General features: G+C 51.2%; 1 protein-coding gene across 6 annotated transcripts in view; it reads right to left on the reverse strand.

Annotated features, from left to right (window-relative positions):
• EBF4 (EBF family member 4) overlaps window positions 1–20285 on the reverse strand; it is a 55910-nt gene extending 35625 nt beyond the window's left edge. For 3 of the 6 annotated variants that reach the window (XR_006337049.1, XR_006337050.1, XM_043883854.1), the window contains exons 1-7: window positions 19968–20284; window positions 19342–19463; window positions 7886–8042; window positions 7587–7650; window positions 7360–7415; window positions 5791–5864; window positions 4764–4832 (exon numbers count right to left, since the gene is read on the reverse strand). Coding sequence is in view for 4 of the 6 variants with exons in the window: in XM_043883854.1 (XP_043739789.1) it covers window positions 4764–4832; window positions 5791–5864; window positions 7360–7415; window positions 7587–7650; window positions 7886–8042; window positions 19342–19463; window positions 19968–20264 (839 nt within the window). In the remaining 2 variants the exon portion in view is untranslated. Of the gene's footprint in view, window positions 1–4763; window positions 4833–5790; window positions 5865–7359; window positions 7416–7586; window positions 7651–7885; window positions 8043–19341; window positions 19464–19967 lie in introns of those variants that run through there. The other 3 variants (XM_043883852.1, XM_043883853.1, XM_043883855.1) reach the window with 3 other exon arrangements.
• Between the last annotated feature and the right edge of the window lie 92 nt (window positions 20286–20377).

The raw sequence follows: 20377 nt of genomic DNA on the forward strand, positions 1-20377 counted from the left end.
TAAAAAGCTACTAGAACTAATAAGTGAGTTTAGCAAGGCTGCAGACTACAGAATCACTTACATAAAAATTCATATTTATGTGTGCCATAAATAAACCATTGGAAATTGAAACTTAAAACAGCATTTACAATAGCATCAAAACAAACAAATAATAAGGGATAAATCTGAACAAGCAATGTGAAAGATCTGTACTCTAAAGACTATAAAATATTGATAAGAGAGATTGAGGAAAATGTTCGTCGGTTGGAAGACTCAATATCGTTAAGATGTCATTTTCTCCAAATTGGTTTTTTAGATTCAAAGTAGTACCAATCAATAGCTCAATGGGACTTTTTGTAGAAATTAACAAATTGATGCCCAAATTCATATAGAAATGCAAAGGAAAAAGTTGCAATGAAGAAACAAAGTTGGAGGACTTAAATTACCTTATTTCAAGAATTATTATAAAGTAACAGTAATCAAAACAGTGTAGTATTAGCATAAAAGGTAGAGTAAGGAATTGATAGAACAGAATAGAGAGTCCAGAAATAACTCCACATATAAATAAACAATTGATTTTTTTTTTATAAAGTTTAAAAGAAACAGTTCTGGAACAAGTGAATATATTGCAAAACAACAAAGTGTCTTGATTCTATACCTCTCATATTTACAAAAATTAACTCAAAGTGTATTCTACACCTATACAAAAATCCCAAAGCAACAAAACTTATAGAAGAAAGGGGAACTTTTCTGTGACCTAGCTGAAGATTTTTAGCTATGACAACAAAAACACAATACACAGAGGAAAAAATGTATAAACTGGACCTTATCAAAATTAAAAACCTGTGTTTTTCAAAAACACTGTTAAGAGGGCTTCCCTGATGGCTCAGTGGTAAAGAATCCATCTGCCAATGCAGGAGACATGGGTTCAGTCCCTGATCCAGGAAGATCCCTCATGCCATGGAGCAACTAAGCTAGTGCGCCACAACTCCTGAGCCTGTGCTCTAGAGCCCCAGAACCCCAACTATTGAAGCCCACACCCCTTAAAGCCCGTGTTCTACAGCAAGAGAAGCCACTGCAATGAGAAGCCTGCATACCCCAACTTGAGAGGAACCCCTGCTTGCTGCAACTAGAGAAAAACCTGGGCAGTAACGAAGGCCCAGCACAGCCAAAAATTAATTCATTAAATAACTTAAAAAAAAAACTGATAAGAGAATGAAAAGACTAGTTATGGATTAGGAAATTTTTAAAAATTAATTTATCTTTGGCTGCACTGAGTTTTCATTGCTGCATATGGCCAGCAGGGGCTACTCTCTAGTTGCAGTATGGGGGCTTCTTACTGTGGTGGGTTCTCGTTGCAGAACATGGGGCTCTCGGATGCACCGGATTCACTGGTTGAGGCACACAGGTTTAGTAGCTGTGGTGCATGGGCTTAGATGCCCTGCAGCATGTGGAATCTTCCCAGACCAGGGATTGAACTCATGTTCCCTGCATTGGCAGGAGGATTCTTAACCACTGGACCACTGGGGAAGTCTGGGAAAAATTTTTTGTAAAATATTTATCTAATTTTTTCCACAGTAAAGAACTCTCACTCAGTAATTAAAAAATAACCCAAATACTTCACCCCCCCCAAAAAAAATGAATGGCAAACAAGCACATGGAAAGATGTTCAACATCATTAGTCATTAGGGATGTGCAAATTAAAACCATAATGAGATATGACTATACATCTATTAGAATGGGTAACGTTAAAAAGAGAGATCATTCTTACGCTGATGAGAATGTAGAGGAATTACAACTCTCATACAATGCTGGTGGGAAACATAAAATGGTATCACTACTTTGGAAAACATAGTTAGGCAACTACTTATGACAAATGATCAGTATCTAGGATCTATAGGATCTATAAAGAATCATTAAAATCAATCATAATTCCTGGTGATTTCAGTGTCAAGGTAAATACATAATTCTTCCAACAGATTCTTCTATTCTTTTTGTATCTCTCCTCTACTGAACTTGCCTCTACACTCCCCTGGCCACACATCACCAATAAACACAATTTCCAAATAATCCTGCCTACAGGCAACCCACCCGTTAACCACCAGCTCCACCCCCCTTCTAGTACCTCAACTCCAAAAATTCTTTGGTCCCATCAGAACCTATGCTCCATTCATCATCCTTTCTCTTCACTCACCCATACTCCTCTCCTTTGTGAGCTTAAATTCCTTGTTCTATTTTTGTAAATACTCTTTGCTTACACTTTTTACTCTCTTGCCCTCTCCTTTCATTGTATTCACATAGCAAACTTCTAACTCTGGCTATATGCAGCCACTCACCTGTTCTGCACCTGCACTCCTGTGGCTCAGCAGAGCTGGGGAAATTGCTCACTGAATTTATGACCACAGGACCTCCCTAGGGGTGCAGCGGATAGGAACACACCTGCCAATGCAGGGGATATGGGTTCAGTCCCTGGTCTGGGACGATTCCACATGCAAGGGAGCAACTAAACCTGGGTGCTGCAACTACTGAGCCCATGTGCCACAACTACTGAAGCCTGCATGCTCTAGAGCCAGCAAGTTGCAGCTACTGAGCCCGCTGCAGCAAATACCAAAGCCCGTGTTCTACAACAAGAGAAGCCACTGCAATGAGAATCCTGTGCACCACGAAAGAATAGACCCTGCTCTCCACAACTAGAGAAAGCCTGCATGCAGCAACAAAGACCCAGTGCAACCAAAAATAAATATAAATGAACAAATAAAAAATTCATGACCATAGGGAATTCCCTGGTGATCCAGTAGTTAGGGCTCGGTGCTTTCACTGTCATGGCCCCAGGTTCAGCTGCTGGTTGGGGAACTAAGATCCCACAAGCTGTGTGGTGAGGCCCAAAGTGAATAAATTTTTTAAATAAATAAATAGATAAATAAATGTATGAACATATCTCAGGTGGGCCCTTAGTGCCACTTGGCAATCACAGAACATTTCCATAGTCCCCTCACTCTCCTGGACAACTATTTCATGCCCTAGTGTCTCCCTCTCCATCCTCACCCTCAACTGTTGACCTTGTTTCCTATTTCACTGAGAAAAAGGACGTCTGCAAGCTCCTATGTTGGATATATCCATTTACCCACTTCCACGCCAAGATTCTCTGTCTTCCCTGCTGTCTCCATGGATAACTGTCTGTGCTCCCAGGTAAAACCAGTCCTCCACCTATGCAGGAGACACCATGCCCTTTGCTGACTAGAGGACATTGCTTCAGCAATTCTCCCTTCTAACTCTTGCATCATAATTTTCCATTTCCTACTGAATTTTTGTCATTAGCATCTGAACAAGCTATATTTTTTTCTTAGCCTTACACTGTGCTACTGCCACCACCCTGTTTCTTTGATCCCTTTAGGGTGAAAGTCCAGAGTTCCTCTGGTCACTGTCTCTCATTCTCTCTTAGACATACTCCTATCAGAATTCTGCCCCTTTTGCCACCGAAATAGCTTCTGTTGAGGTCACCAGTGTCCCCCACATTGCTAAATCTAATGGTTAATTCTTATTCTTTTTATCATCTCCATGAGCAGCATTTGATGCAGTTGACTATAGCCTTCTTTGGGGAAAATTTTTCTAGCTGGGCTTCTGGGACTCTATTCCCCTGACTTTCCTTCCACTTTACTGCAGCTGCTTCTTAGTCTCCTTTGCTGGTTCTGCATCTCTAGACTACAGCAACAGGCATTCTCAAAATAGCTGGTATGAATATCAATTGGTATAATTGCTACTGAGGACAAATTGGCAATAACTATCAAAAGTACAAATGTACATCTCCTTTGACCCAGAAATTCTGCTTCTAGTAATATCCTTCATATAAATGCACACATGTGCTAAGCGACACATGGACAAAGTAATTCACTACAGCATATTTTATCCCTGAAGAAGAATGAAAACAGCCAAAATGTCCAGCAATAGACACTAAAGAAATTATGGCCCATCCATACAATGGAATATTTTGCAGTTGCAAAAAAAGAATGAGGAGACTGCTTGTGTCTGCATTTTCTTGCACAGGCTACCTCAGGAAGGATACTCATGAAGCTGGTGACAATGCTTGCTTATTTGGAGGGCAATGGATGAGTCAGAGGCAGAGGTGGAAGACTTTGCTGTCAACCCTTTTAAAGCTGAATTTTAGTACACTGTGAATGATTTATCTATTAAAAGGAAAACAAGGCAGGGTTTAGTTCCAATATGGAATGAGTTCTAAGATATTAATATATTGTTACAAATAAAAAAGGTAAGTATTAAATACAAAAGATTGTGTACAATATGCTATACGTAGGGGTAGGGCAGACTTACTTTTCATTATTTACTCTTTTGTGTTATCTTTTGAATATTGTACCTTATATATATATTCGCTATTCAGAAAGAAATAATGCATTTTCACATGCATCACCTCTACAATCCTATGACTGAAACTCACCAAGTATTTCCCTATTTTTCTAACAAAGGAAATGAACAGAGAAGTTAGAGGAGGCACCAGGACCAGAGCCCACTTTTCCTGCCAGTCCCTGTTAGCTCCTCCAGCCGTGGCATCCTCTACCACTTCCCACCCCTGTCCTCTCTGGCTTCTTCCCTCAGGAAGCACAACTCCTAAGTCCAGCCTCAGAAAGTCTGCCACCAGGGGCTTCGCTCAGGGGACCGTTACTCTTGCTCAGAGCCACCAAAGGGTGGTGGGAGGCACTGTGCTCTGTGGCTGGTTCCAGCCTGCCCTGACCTTGCAAGCTGCCAGGCCCTCCTCCCCTGGCCTGTACCTGTCAATGATGACGGGGTCTGAGGGCGTCTCATTCCGGTTACCACAGCTCTTCCGGTCACAGCATCGGCTAAAGGAAGGGTGAGGAGGGAGGGAAGGAGGAAAGAAGGAGAGGGAGATTAGTGTGGGGTGTGTTTGTGTGCGCGCGTGTGTGTATGTGTGTGTGTGTGGCTCTGGGGTGAGGAAGCTGATGTCCTGTCTCTGAGTGTGGAATCCCTGGGCCAGAAGGGCTCACTCCCAGAACCCAGCCCTGGGGATAAGACTGGCCAGGAAACCCTTGTCCCAAAGGCGTGCTGCTCCTGGAAGATCCAGGAAAGGGTGGAATGCTGACCATCTACTCTCTCTCTACCCTTTTAATACATATAGAAAAGAGCTCCAATTGTAAACATGCATCACATGAATTTTCACAAAGTGAAAATTTTTTTCACCCATGTAACCAGACCAAGAAATACCATGTGACCAGCATCCCAGAAGCCCCATCCTGGTCACTGCCCTTCCCAAGGGTAGCCACTGTTCCAACAAGATTTTTTGAACACTATTTTCTTTTCCATGTGTGAGGAGTTGCCTAGGACGACCTTGTACAACTGACACGTCCTGGGGAGCCCTTGTCTAGAAACACCAAGCTCTGGGGTAATGGGGAAGGGGAACCAAGAGCCGTGCTCCTCCTTCCCCATCCTGCCTGCCCAGGGGGTGCCCTGAAGGTCACATAAGAGGCAGAAAAGTTTCCTCCTTCAGCTCTGGAGCTAATCCAGGAGGCCGGGGCCCTGCCCCCACCTCCCAGCGAGCCCTCTCCAGAGCTTTATTAGTTAAGCTTCCCAGTAGCAGCAGGAGGCCTTTCTTGCAAAAACAGTCAGAGAAGCCACATAAACAGGCCAGGCTAATGGGGCCTCAAGGACCCTCTCCTCAGCCAGCACTGTGCCCAGGGACCTCACTCTTTCCTCATCACCTCCCCCCACCAGGCTCCCCTGGGGATCAGTGGGGAGGGGGTTGGGCCAAGAGGCCAGTGCCAGCGCCCCAGCCCTTCTCACCTGCACATGATCTCATGAGTGAGCAGCACACGGCACATTTCGGGGTTCTTGTCCTGCCCCTCGTAGATGATGGCCTGGGGAAGGAGAAGTGCATGAGCTTGGGGGGAAGGAGGCTCCTCTCGAGGCGAGGTGAGGGGCAGATGGGCCCTCCTCCCAGAGAAGAGTATGCCCTCCAACTCTCTCTGGGGGCCCAGGAGTGCAAAGCAGGAGCTGGGAACTGAGCTTCCCAAACCGGGACCGCCATCAGAATGGGCAAGAATGGGGTGAGGTCCAAAGAGTCTGTCTGTCCACAGGCAGCACTTTCTGGAGCCAGTTCTGCCCTGGGGCAGGGAGATCCACCGACCACCCTGACCAAGACCATGCTCCAGCCTCCACGGTTCTCACAAGCATCGTCCCTCCAGGCTCTCCCACCAGCTCCTCAGCCGCGCTCCCCATCCCGGTCATCTCTGCAGGCCAGGCCAGAGGCTTCCTCTGGGACTGTTGGATCAGCCCCTGACCCCTCAACCAGTCCCCGGCCTCTCCTTGGCCTTGAAGCAAGGAGTAAGCTTCCTGAATGCACATTTGGCTTCCAACTTAAAACGTCTGGGCCTCCCAGCCATCCCTCATTTGTGGGTCTCTTTCTCTGTGGACAGTCTCCAACCTCTTCCATGCTTGTTGGCCATACAATCCCACTTTGCCACTTCCCAGTCTGCCTCCCAGACCATAGTGACCACAGGCATCCTAGAAACGCACCACTTCTTCCTCTTCCCTGGGATTGGGTGGAGGCTGCTGGAAGCCTGTCTGTGTGGGAAAGCCCAAGCCTCCACCTCCAGTTCAGGCCCCTGATTTTCACATCTGAGACTCAGCCCTGTTCCTTACCAGCACACAGAGGTTGGAAAAGCCTAAGGCTGCACAGTCCATGAGGGCTGACTCAGGTTTCAGTCGCCCCGCGTTCCTCTGGCTGGCCCCGAGCCTCCTCCTTTTGTCTTTTCAAATCAGCAAGGTGCTGAGGGCCAGTGTTGGAAGCTGTGGGGCCCCACCCAGTGTGGGACCAAGGCACCCATCCCTGTGTTAGCTGCTAAGGGCTTTCTCTTGAGAACTGCTCTCAACATATAGGAGCTGCTTCCGCTGAAAATGTCTGGAAGGTTACATACTTCCCTTGGGAGTGGTCCCCAGCCAGTAACTGACCAATACAGGGGACAGAATCTTGGCCTCCTTCCCTCAAGGGGCAACGACTCAGTGCCGTTCCTCCTCTAGCGGATCAGGCTGAAGCTAGACTCCAGCTGATACCACATCCTTGCTGAGCATCCCCTGCTCTGTCTTGCTTCTCCCCAGTACCCTGCTGAGATCTTCTTCCCTCTTCCTCAATAAACCCACCTGAACCTCCATCTAGGCTGAACTTCTACATAACAGGACCCAAGAACAAAGTCTTTGTGAAAATGTCTTTTTCTGGTCTAGAGGACAAAAGCCACACATCCTCCTCCTGTGGACAGTGGGGAGCTAGACTGGGGAGGATAAAGCGCACGGGGGATGCGGAGGCAGGGACAAAGATGCTTGTTCAGATCTCAGGGGAGATGGTGGCTGGCTCACCTGCTTGGACATGGAGTCGATGAGACGCACGTAGAGATCCTGTTCTGTCCGAAGACCTTGAGGGTGGGAAGGCAGAGAGGTCTGTTATTTAGGGAGCTCCTGTGGCTTCTGATGACAACATACTCCACACCCTTCCCAGCTGGAGCCAGGCCCCCTCCACTCTTGACAGTGGGGTACCATGTGTTACATGGTGCTGTGGTACCCCATGGGTGGTGGGCTCTACTCACCGTTGTTATATACCAGCCGGAGGCGGTAATGGATCCCGTTGTTTGTCTTTTCCGCCCCAGGCTCCTGCAGGGACAAGATAGGGAGGATGCTCGGTGCTCCCAGGGAGCCTACAGTCACTCCCCTCCCCCCCCTCCCCCACCCAAACCTCCTCCCTCTCCTCTCCCATCCGTTCACCACCCCCTTCTCCACTCCTCCAAGGCCTATCCGTCATCTGTTCCAGTGGGAAGGGGTTCCCTGAAAACCCCCCACCCCCGCCACCCCACCCTCTTCCTTCCCGGTGAGCCCACAAGCCTCTCACTCGGTCCTTTTCCACAAAGTCGATGAAGGCCGTGCGCTCCACCTCCACCGGCTGCCCCTGCCGGTCATACATGGCCAGCACGAAGTGGAAGAAGTTGGATTTCCTGAGGTTGGAAGGGGGCTGCTTCTCAAAGTGTGCTCGTGCCAGGCCCACACCACTGTGGGGAGGAAAGCTGCTGGAAACCACCGGAAGTGAGTGCCCTTCAGAAAGACACCCATCACCTCTGACCAGGACTCGGCTCTGCCATGACAAGAGTTACACTGGACGGGCCCATGCCGCCCTTGACAGGGCCATCTCAGTTCCAGACAGTGGCCTCCCAGTGCTGAGATCACTGAACCTGCTCCCGTGGACATAAGCGGCACATCGGGGGGTATCCCTGGCAGACTCCTTCCTAGACTTTTCTCTGGGTGCTACATTTTGGAAGCTGGTCCCTAAAACCAAATGAACACATCTTATTGATCTGAGCAACACATCTTACTGACCTGAGGTGCCTGTGACTGCCCTTTAGGGCCTCAAGGGGCAGCTGGGAGATTTTGGAATGAATACCTCACTGTACCCTAGTTCACGGCTGTGTGCATGAGCCTATGGCATTGCCTGGGAGATGAAGTCCATCAGACACTCAGAGACACTGAACTGGCTCAGGGCACTAGACTGCCCAGCCTAGACTCTGGGCTATGGCTGACGGTGGAAAAGTCCTCCTCAGGTGTATGGGGACCTGCCTCCACACTTTAAGAAAGACACCACTGGCTCCCTTGGGCAGAAGCATCTTGTGGTCTGGTCTTGCTTTCTCCTGGCTCATCAGAAACCAGCCCCAGAAACAAAGCCAGGGTTAGAGCACAAGTAGGAGAACCAAGGCCCTATTTATCAAATATTTCCTGAGCCCCAGTGATGTATGAAGCACTGGCCACATGGCACATGACAGGCCAGACTGAAACTCCTGGAAGGGGAGAGAAGACAGATACAGAGAGCTTACTCAACATGAGACAGAGTGGTGAGTACCCCCTAAGAGATGTTCCTACATAAAAAACAATAAAATTAAAGGAAGAAAAAATTAATTCTGTGTGAGAGGAAGGGAAGACTTCACAGAGATGGTGGCTTTCCCTCTGGTCTTTGAGGAATGAATAGGAGCTCAACAGGGGGAGGAGGCAAAAAGGCAGAACTAATAGCATAAGAAATGGCTGTAGGTGTGAGTGTCACTGGACCACAGGTTTCAAAGTGTGAAGTGAGGAGAGAAAAGGTTTGTATTGGAAGTGCCAGACCATGTAGGCACACAAAAACCAGGCCATGGAGTTTAGACTTTCTTCTCTGGGTCAAGGTCTTCCAAAATGTTTTCTTTAGCTCTTTCATGGCTCCAGATCTTCATTCTATAAAGGAGTGCTATGGCCACAACTGCTGGGAAATGCGGCTTCATGGAATACTCATGAGTGTGTGTGTGCGGGGTGGGGCATCCTTGGGACACCCTCCAGGAAGGGACTCTCTTTGACTCGCTCAGGCCAGGGCTCCCCATGTGGGGCAACCAGCCTCCAAGGTGGTTCCCATGACCCCTGCCTCCTGGAGCTCAGATCCTTGCACAGTCCCTCCTGCACTGTCAGGACTGGTCTCTATGGCCAGTAGAATCTGGCACAAGTGATAGTGTATGATTTCCAAGGTTAGGTCATACAAGATACATGGCTCCTGCCCTAAACAATCAGTGACGCGGGTGAAGCTGGCTGCCGTGCTGTGAGGATACTCAAGCAGTCCTACGGAAGGTCCACATGGAGAAGAACTGAACCCTCCTGCCAACAGCCGGCACTAACTGATCAGCTGGGCGAGATCCACCAGCCCTAGGCAAGCCTTCAGATGACTGAAGCCTCATAAGAAACCCTGAGCCAGAACTACCCAGCCACACTGCTTCCTGGTTTCTAACTTTAAGAAACTGTGAGATAATGAATGTTGTTTTATGTCACTGAGTTTGGGAATAATTTTTTTTTTTTAATGTGGCAATAGATTACCAACATACCATGCTTACTTGACTACGGAGCATTTTGGTGGAGGCATGTAGTTTGGGAAACATGACTAAAGGCCTCCAAGAGGTTCTGAAGTCAGGCAGGGCTTAGAAGATGATGCAGGCAGGGAGCGCCCAGGGTGTTGAAAGTGAGAGGCCACTGCCGGGATGCAGAGGTGAGGATGGTGGAACTGTTTTGAGAGCCATTTAGACCAGAGTCCATCCTGGACATGCCACTGTGATGACCTCTGCCATACTCAACAATGCTTAATATTTTTCTTCATATAATTGTAAATCAACTTATTCTTACTTGGCTTCATGCAAAGCTGTAATATCTGAAATGTCATGGGCTTGAGAAGCTTGTTGTATTTTTACTTATATAGATTACAAGAAATACATAACCAATAGAATGAAAATTGTTCCTCCTCTTGAAAGCCTGCTTGGGAGCCTCAGTGGTCCATATGAAATGCTGATTTTGGAGGCAAAAGTGACAGGTCTTGCTTGGGGGATGTGGTTTGGGAAACATGACCAAAGGCCACCAGGAGGCTCTGAAGTCAGGCAGGGCTTAGAAGACGCTGCAGGCAGGGAAGGCCCAGTATACTGAAGTGAGAGGCTGATCAGGATGAGGAGGGGGCCACCAATACTTTCTCTTCCCCACCAAAAGTTATTTCCACATGTTCCTTCCTCCAAGATCATCCTCCTCCCTCCTTCAGTGTCCCTCCCTTCTCCTCTGCCTCAGGCTTACTGTCCTTTCACGTCCAGGCCTTGACTGTCCTGCTTTCCACTTGCCAGGAGGCAGGGAAGCCTGAAGAACTTCGATCGCAGCAGGTCCCTGATTACTGTTAATGAATATACTAAAGGTGGCAGTAACCTTGACTCCTTCCTCTGCCCCCTCTCCCACCCAGGACCAGCTTAAAGAGAGGTTCCAGGACCACCTAGGGGGACATAGGCCAGAAGAGGGTGGACTGGGAAGCCATCCCAGATCACTCTACCCTTTATTGCATCATCTGGCCCAGAAAACATGCTGGAAGGCTCTCAGACTGTAGGGAGATGGGGTAGAGAAAGAAAGAGGCCTGACAAGAGCGGGGGTGGAGGCTGAGCAAGAACATAACCCCATGTCTATGCAACATACCCTATCTACACAGCTACTCCTGCACTTCCCAGGCCAAGCGTCAATCACTGATGCTAAGCCTCCTTTCCCATCCATCCCTCTTGGCAAATACCAGTCAGTCCTGGGTCCCGGCTACCTGTTGGCTTCTGCCAGGCTCCTAAGGACCAGAGCTGGGAAGTCTGCCCTAGGCCCCAAGCCAAGCTTCCTTCCCAGGGCCTGCCCTCTCAGCAGGAGGGGATTCCCAGGGAGAGAGGCTGGGGGGACCCAAGAGGGAAGGGAGCAGGTACCCCTGCCTGGGGTCTGTGAACCAGTGTCCATGGAGGGGCTGCACTGACCTACCCCACTGTGGGATCAGGCTCAATCCCACTTCCCTTGAGGTAGCCCAGCATCACCTTCCATGCTCCACCTCAATAAGTGGAAGCACTAAGGCACAGAGTCACACACATCCAGGCAAAGCAACGGGACAAGGTGGATAGCTTACAGTTCTGGGACAGGGATCACTATCATGAATGACAGCAGAAAAATATAGTAACAGACTGACCCAGCAGACCAAGAGAGGACGGCAGAATGGGCAAGACCCCTGCTTGCACATCCAGGACTGCTCCTGGTCTGCAAATGTCTCCAGTTTACTCTGTTCATACCCCTGCGGGACAAGTGAAAAGACCAAGGTGAAATAGGAAGGACTTTGGTTTAAAGAAATCCTTATGGGACATTCCTGGTGCTCCAGTGGTAAAGCATCTGCCTGTCAATGCAGGGAACATGGGTTCAATCCTCGGTCCAGGAAGATCCCACACGCCATGGAGCAACTCAGCCTGTGCGCCACAACTACTGAGCCCATGTGCTGCAACTATGGAAGTCCGTGCACCCTAGAGTCTGTGCTCCCCAGTGAGAGAAGCCATCACAATAAGCCTGAGCACTGCAACTGAAGAGTAGTCCCCGCTTGTCGCAAATAAAGAAAGCCCAAGAGCATCAACAAAGATATACAGCAGGCAAAAAACAAACAAATAAAATTTAAAAAAAAAAAAAGAAGGAAGCCTATGTGTCATCCCTTTAAAAATAAACAAACAGAAATATCCTCACATTTCCTATGAACACAGAGAATGACATAATTAGCACAGTGGCTAAGTGCGGGATGCAGGTCAGTCTGGACTGTGCCTTCCTTCTCCTGGTTCCCCCAGGCAGCTGCACTGCCTCCCTGCCCATGCAGCAGGTGACCAACCAGCGTCCCTGAGCAGAGCTGCAAGCCCCAAAGGGAGACGGAGGGAGGGGGAGACTGTTGCTCTTCTCCCCTTGGGAAGAGCTGATGCTCTTGTAATGAGGAAACAAACCAAGATTAAAGAATGGAAAGAAAGAAATACAGAAATACGCTCAAATAACTCAGATGATAGACCCAGGCCATGCAGAGGCCTGCTGGGGCACCCTAGGAGTAGACGTGTGTTCCTACAGTAGCTTAGAGGCAGGGATGTGAATGAAGGCCAAGGTCCCTGATTCTGTGGTCTCCAAAGTGGGATTGTCCAAGACCCTCACTGCAGTGTGGGGAGAAACTGCAAGGGTGTCTATTGATAGGAATCCGTTATGTAGAAGAAAGAAGTGAGGCAGGAGAGCCTGGGAGGTCTGGAGAGGCAAGTGTTTTATCTGGGTTTCCCCAGAAGCAGAACCTGAGACAAGGATTCCAATGCAAATACTTTATGTGGGAGGCGATTTCAGGAAAACTTGGTGGGGGTGTGGAGTGACCAGAGGAGGAAAGGCAGCCCTATTGGGTGCATCACCTGGGAGGTACCACGGTGGGCAGCTGTAGCTCAGCCCCCAGGGAGCCCTGGAAGCAAGCCTAGAACTTGTGCTTTAGCTACCCCATCAGAAGGCTGGGCAAGGAAGTTGAAGTCTTTATCCATCAATGGCATCAGTCACTAGCTGAGAGCCTCTGGGGTATCATTTCTCAGTGGGATTGGCCTGGTATGCAGGTGGGCAGAGCAGACTCTGGTGGTCTAAGAAAGTCTTAGGAGGCAAATGCTGGCAGAGGAAGCAGACCCTTTCCTAAGGATCCCTAGGGGACAGGGGTTGGGTAGCAACTCCCAGCCACCCAGGGGCCTGCGGTGTGATGGAAGCCGGCAGAACTCCACCTGAGTGCAGCCTGGCAGATGCCTCACCTGCTCTGTGTGCTGCTGGAGCCTATAATTCAGAAACGTCTCATTCACTTAGCATGATTAGTGTACAAAGCATGCCATATGTGCGCCTTTTCTGGATAAACGTGGCTGAGTGACGAAAACAGCCACATTAACCACTTTCGTAGGATTCCAAAATGATTTACACATCTCCTCGCTTTCTTAAGGGCTTCCCTTGTGGCTCAGCTGGTAAAGAAGCCGCCTGCAGCACAGGAGACCTGGGTTCAATCCCTGGGTTAGAAAGATCCCTGGAGAAGGGAAAAGCTACCCACTCCTATATTCTGGCCTAGAGAATTCCATGGACTGTATAGTCCAGGGGGTCGCAAGGAGTCAAAGATGACTGAGTGACTTTCACTTGCTTTCTTAAAAAGATTGTTTTCAACAAAATGTTCAAAACACTTTCCTATCAACCCCGGAGTGTGCTGAGGTGGTGAGGTCTTTGCTTCTGTACTAAAGAGCTGGGATATGAGAGGAGAAAGTGCTCATTTTCAAATATCCACCAGGGCCAACTCATCTCCTTCCTATCTTCTGTTCTGAAATAGCCCCCAAATTAAAGGAGACCGTGACAGAAAAGTTCGGGGAACACAGATATTTCTTGGCTGGAGGACATCCAAGCGTGGGGATGTGTGGGCTTCCTTCCCTGGGAATCCAGGTTAAAGGTGACACCGAGAGCAACCTGATTTTTACAGCCTGAGTCACTCAGGTAACCTGTGCTTCAGAGTACAGAGGGATGTAAACCTGGGGGCTGCAGAGTTGTCTGGCTGCTATTGCTTGGGGACCCAGGGGTCCCTAGAGATGCTCCTTTTTGAGGTGGAACAGGATGCCCCAAAGCCCTTCTCATAGCAGCTGGACTTTACCAAAGCTGTCTAGGACAGATGACTTCCTTCGCAGTCAATCCCTGCTCTCAACTCAGAAGGCTGTTCATATGCCTTTACAGTCTTGATTACATGCTTATTATTCAGTTCAGTCGCTCAGCCATGTCCGACTCTTTGTGACCCCATGGACTGCAACACGCCAGGCCTCCCTGTCCATCACCAACTCCTAGAACTTGTTCAAACTCATGTCCATTGAGTCGGTGATGCCATCCAACCATTTCATCCTGTTTTCCCCTTTTCCTCCTGCCTTCAATCTTTCTCAGCATCAGGGTCTTTTCCAATGAGTCAGTTCTTCACATAAGGTGGCCAAATTATTGGAGTTTCAGCTTCAGCATCAGTCCTTCCAATAAATATTCAGGGTTGATTTCGTTTAGGATTGACTGGTTTGATCTCCTTGCAGTCCAAGGGACTCTCAAGAGTCTTCTCCAACACCACAGTTCAAAAGTGTCAATTCTTTCACGCTCAGCCTTCTTTGTGGTCCAGTTCTCACATCTGTACATGACTATTGGAAAAAACCATAGTTTTGACTAGATGGACCTTTGCTGGCAAAGTAATGTCTCTGCTTTTTAATATGTTGTCTAGGTTGGTCAGACCTTTTCTTCCAAGGAGCAAGGGTCTTTTAATTTCATGGTTGTAGTCACCATCTACAGTGATTTTGGAGTCCAAGAAAATAAGGTCTGTCACTGTTTCCATTGTTTCCCCATTTATTTACCATGAAGTGATGGGACCAGATGCCATGATCTTCATTTTTTGAATGTTGAGTTTTAAGCCAGCTTTTTTATTAGCAGGAGCATTTTAAAACAAACATCCCAAACCCCACAGACAGTGGTTGAGAATGGAGCTCTGGCCCTCCCCCAGAGGCACCCTCAGGCCTTCTGTCTCCCCACCTACCCATCCTCTACCAAATCCTAACTCTTGCCTGCCTTGGTAGCCCAAAGTTCTGAGCAGTGCCTTGGCTTGGGCCTGATCCATCTTGGAATCTGGGATGCTGGGTGATGGAGAGAAGTCCTGAGGTCATTAGCAGTGAGGGGAGGTTCCTTTTTAATCCCCCTCCACCCAAGAGGCAGAAGGAGTAAAACTGTATATCTTCTGCATCTCATCCTTTGTCTCAGCTTCCCTAAGGTCTCTGCTAAATCCAGCTCTTCTTTCCCCCATCCTAGCGTGACTACATAAGTCTCCCATTCCTCTCCTCTGCAGCCTCTCTTCCTCCAAGCATTCCACTGGCCCCAGCTCTCCCTGCAGGCGTCCCTTGGGTCCCTGGGACTGTTGATAATCATCAAGCTGGGCCTGGCACTCCTGGCCTCAGTCAAGATCTATTGGCTTAGCCCTGCCCAGAGCCTAGGACAGTGCAGGCAGAAGGAGGACCTGGTGCCTAGAGGCAGCTGCCCAGGACCTGTGTCTAGAAGGGCCAGGTAGAGATGATGCTTTGGGGCTGCTTCATATCCCCTGCTCCCACTATCCCAGGGGGCCTCTGCTTACCTGCTCCAGGAATTCTCTCAGCCCCAAGGCCCCTGGATTGGGAAAGGGGGTGGGGAACAAATCTCACTAGTCAGTTCTCCCATGCTTCCTCTTGCTCCCGCTTCTACCTAAAGACAGTCCACCCTGCTTCTCTCTGCCCACCCCCTCGCCACCCACCCACAGGCCTGCCTGCCAGGTCCCAGGCTGAGGAATGGCTATTAATTATTAAAGCAAACAAAAGCATTTCCTAGCAGGGAGGCTAGCCTGCAGCTACTTACAGGAAAGGCAGCCCCAGTTGGCTTCCCTTTCAGGGCGCTGCTAGTGTTCTGGGACCAGCTCACGGGGGAGGGCTAGCCTTGGTCCTCCAGGAGTCTACCCAGGCTGGGAGTGACATCAGGAGAGAACTGAATTGCTTCTGTGCTGAGCACCCCAGCAAGACCTTGTGGGTCTGCAGGGGAGTCCAGAGAAGGTGGGCTAGGGCTGGGGTATGGGTCTCTGAGATAAAGTCCTGTTGGACCAGGGGAGGGATGGTCATGGCAATGGCCAGGGATTCTTGGGCAGAGTTCCCCACTGGGAAGACCCTGCCAGCCCAATGTTCCAGCCTTCCCTGTCACCTCCAGAGTATGGTATGCAGCCTCTCTTTTCTCCTATCTCTCTTTCACTTAGAACTTTCCTTCCTGTTGGCAGATCTTCCCTCACTGATCTTAGCAGGCTCTGGGCCTTCTCCTCCTCCATCTTCTGAAAAACCTTGGTGCTGCAAAGCTGGGCAGCAGTAGCTGTTCCAGTACCTGGTTCCTGCAATCAGGTGGACCACCAATGTGAACAGGGGACTCCAACCAAAACAGACTTGGTAACCTTCTAACACACACTCCTGCTTCCTTCAGCAGATACTCATTACCCCCCTGACTGCTCGATCCTGGTGCCAAGGACCACCATCCAGGCCCTAAAGGAAGGTGTAGGCTGGCTGGGCAAGGAAGTCCAAGACAGCAGGGCACAGCTGACTCTGGCCTGTGATAAGCATCCTCAGACAACACTTAGAACTACTCCCCTGGGCTGGGTGAGAGGGCAGAGAGAAGGTGCTGGGGGGAGGGACCCAGAGGTTGTAAAACTTTATCCAGTGCGTGAATGGGTCCTGGGGGCAAAGGAACTGTTTCAGGAGACATTGCTGAATGCCGAGTGTCACACAGAGGCTGAGAGGCAGCTTGGGATCGGGCTGTGATGGGCCTTGAATGCTGAGTGTCTGGGAGGAATTGGGGAGGTGGGGCATGGGCGGTCACTGAAGTTTTTAATTGGGGAGGGACATGATCAGAGAAAAGTTCTTTGGACATTTTCTTTGGCCCTCTGTGTGGCAGATGCTTTGGGGGGCGTGGTGAGAGGCCAGGGCAATGGACTAGCAGGCTGAAGTGATACACTGGGGTAGGTTAACTTCAAGCCAGGGAGGAAAGTCTCGGAGGGCACGTCTTTGTGTTGAGTATGTGTCATGGCTAAGAGCTGGCAGTAGGCACTGTGATTAGGAATAGGATATGGAGGGACCATCCAAGAAGCCCTGAAAACAGGCGGCTGTGGGGTGAAGGCATAGAACACATCAAAGACAGCTGTCAGACCCCAGGCAGCCTTGCAGGGAATGTTCCAGGGCAAGTTCTTCTGAGACAGAGGGAGTGGAGCCTGTGGAGGTAGAAGAAGGTCAGGGCAGGGAAAGGAACTCCTGTCATTGCGGTTTTAGGATGAAAAGACCCGAACAGAGGACTTATGAAGGATCAAGAGCCAACCAGTGAGATGATGGCACCTTAGGAAGAGTAAGAAAGGAGTATCCCCCCCACCTGCTCCCCTTGGCGCCCAGAAGCAACCAAAGGTGTGGGGACTCCCAATCTGTGTTCTGAGACAGAGAAGTCTCTGGATTTAGAGATAAGCAGTCAGGTCTGAAGAAATGCCTCTCTTCAAATTGGGGGTGGGAGGGTGGGCATTCTTAGTCCTGGTGATGTGGCCCTGAGGACTCAGACTGGACACGTCCCCCTTACTCAAGACCTCTTCCCTATCTGCAGACAACACTGCTAATGCTCCATCTTGTGGGAGGGGCCTCATCTTCACACTTCCTAAACCTACACAGGATACAAGTGCTTCCTCCTCATCAAACCTGCTGGCAGGGTCAGAGGGGAAGGTCAGAGACAAATAGGAACCATAAACCCTGAGGCCCTAATGGAACCTTCCATCCACTCCTACAAGCTCTCACCACACAGCCAGTGATGGAGAAGAAGAAAAGAAATTGACCACTTCAAATTAAATGAGGGCTTTCCTCATAGCTTAGTCAGTAAAGAATCTGTCTGCAATGCAGGACCTGGGTTCAATTCCTGGGTCAGGAAGATCCCCTGGAGAAGGAAATGGCAACCCACTCCAGTATTCTTGCCAGGAGAATCCCATAGACAGAAGAGCCTGGTAGGCTACAGTCCATGGGGTCACAAGAGTTGGACATGACTTAGTGACTAAACCACCACAAGTTAAATGAAAGACCAGAACCAACAGAAAAACAAGCAGGATACAGAACTGTATGTATAACACAAGAAAACAAAAATGTCAATGGGAAGGAAATACATTAAAATATTGACAGTTTGTTGTATTAGAGAGGGGGGGTTTTTGTTTTCTATTTTCATTTTTTCCCCCTGGAATACAGTTATATCATGAGCGAAAGTATGGAAATTGATTCAAAGACAAGATCCTTTCTCTTCCTGGAGGTGAGCCCGGTAGAGAAGCCCCAGGGCTCCCTCTGGACAGTCATGAAAGGACAGGAGTGCAGGAAAACCATTCAGTTTGAACATGAAACAAAGTGTGTGTCTGTTAGGAGGGTAGGTTGGGGTTGGTGGTGAGGTGGTATCCCCTGAACAGGACTAGGGATGTGAATGTGTGGCTGGCGTTCAGATCTAGCCTGCCCTGAAACCTCCCAGCAGAATCCTTTCCAGCAGCTGGACAAGCAGTTGCTCAGACCTCTGGAAAGTTCAGCTCCCACGTGCTGCAGGTGTCTGCAGAGGCACCACCTCCTTAGTCCCAGCCACAGAGATCTCCAAGTAGGATGTCCAACCTCCCCTCCCCTTGTTCACAACTGGGGATACAAAAAGCCCGGAGCCCAGGTGTTGGTGGGGGGGAGGGGTGGGGAAGGCAGGTCCATAAACCTTTATACTTCCTTTTTAAATCCAGGAGTCCATCCCCCACCCAGGCTCCAGCGCAGACTCCTGCAGAGGAGTCAGAGGAGATGGGCGTGGGTGCTGGGTTCCTAGGGACCCCTTGCTTTGGGTAGGACCCACCAGAAAAACATCTGGCGAACCTGCCCCATCCTCAGTCCCGATCATTCCACCAAGCTGATTGCCCACCTCATCTCTTCCCCACTCTTCAGCCTGCAGCCGCTTCGCCGGCTCCCGCACACCCCCATCCTCCAACTCTGAGGGATTAGAGAAAGCAGTAAGGTGGCTGGGTTTTGTGCCTTTCCTGGCAGAGATCCGTGGAACTGGACAAGGAGGGGCACTTAAGCTCCCTGAGAAGGAAGGGCCAGCAATTCCTTGACGACTGGTGGCTGGGGGACTGCGGGGAGGCGGGAGAATTCCTCCTCTTGAGCCACGGACCGCTGGGCACGCGAGCGATAGTCAGAAATCAGAGTCAGGACATCCAGGAGTGGAGGCAGAAGCCCCGCCCCGGCTGCCCCCTCCCCCCATCCTCTGGAAGAAGCAGACACTCAGGGCAGGGTGGGCGCAAGAGCTCGCTGGGACAGTGCAGAGTTAGGGCTCCGTCCAACCCTTCGCCCAGCAGTTCCGCAAGCTGAGCGAAGGCGGCGCGGAGCCGTCCAACCGGAGCGCGCCGAGTCGCGTCCGAACGCTTACCTCTGCGCCGCGGTGCTGGCGTCCAGGATGCCCGCGCCCTGCATCCAGGAGCGCACCGAGCCCAGGCCCGCGGGCAGCAGCGGCTCCTCCTTCAGGTTCAGCCCGCCGCGGGGCAGAGCGTCCTGAGCAGGGAACATAAGGGCGCGCAGTCAGTGGGGCGCCCTCACCGCCAGGGATCCGACCCCGCCGAGGCTGCGGGGCGTCCTAGCTCCGCGCGCCTAACGGCACCCGGCGACTGCAGGAGCGCAAGCAGCGCCCGTCCCGGCCACTCAGTGCGCGCCAGCCTCTTGGGCGCTCCCTCGGAGAAAGCGGGTCCGCGAGCGCTGTCCCCTCCCCTCCCCGGGCGCGGGGCGGGGAGATGGAGGGATTTCCCCGCGGCCTGAGCGCCAGCGGGCTGACTGCGCGCGGGGCGGGGAGGGCGGGGAGCGGAGCCGGCAGCCGGTCCGCGCAGAGGCGCGCTCTGGCGGCTGCCCAGGGCCGCGGTCGTCGGAGGGGGTGGGGGGCCCGAGGCCCCCGGGAACTGCCTCAGGCGAGGCGGGGGCGCGGGGCTGCCCGCCCTTTCCCCTCGCCGCCCCCACCCCCCGCTCGCCCGCCCGCCCGCGGCGCCGGCGCGGGGCGCTGATTACCATCCGGGAGGAGGAGGCTGCGGGCGCGGAGCTCGGCGGCGGCGGCGGCGGTGGCGGCGGCAGGAACAGCAGCAGCCGCGCGTCCCGAGGAAAGGCAGGGGCAGCGCTGGGCCAGCAGACACCTCCGGCGCCCCGCGTGCCCCGGCGCCCCGGCCCTGCCGCAGCCCCGGGCGGCAGCACCTGGAGCAGCAGCAGTAGCAGCCCGGCCGACTCCCCCCGGGGCCCGGTTCCCGCGCTGCCCCGCCGCGGCCGCCGCCGCCCGCCGCTCCCCGGGGCCTGGCCGCGGGCCCGGGCCATCCCGCCGCCGCCGCCGCCGCCGCCGCTCCCTGGGGAGCGGGAGCAGAAGGGAGGGAGCGCGGGCGGGAGGAGGGATGGCGGGAGCGGGCGGGCCCAGGGGACTGGGGGCCGGG

The sequence above is a fragment of the Cervus elaphus genome, chromosome 23 (genome assembly GCF_910594005.1).
Source record: "Cervus elaphus chromosome 23, mCerEla1.1, whole genome shotgun sequence".
Lineage (NCBI taxonomy): Eukaryota > Metazoa > Chordata > Mammalia > Artiodactyla > Cervidae > Cervus > Cervus elaphus.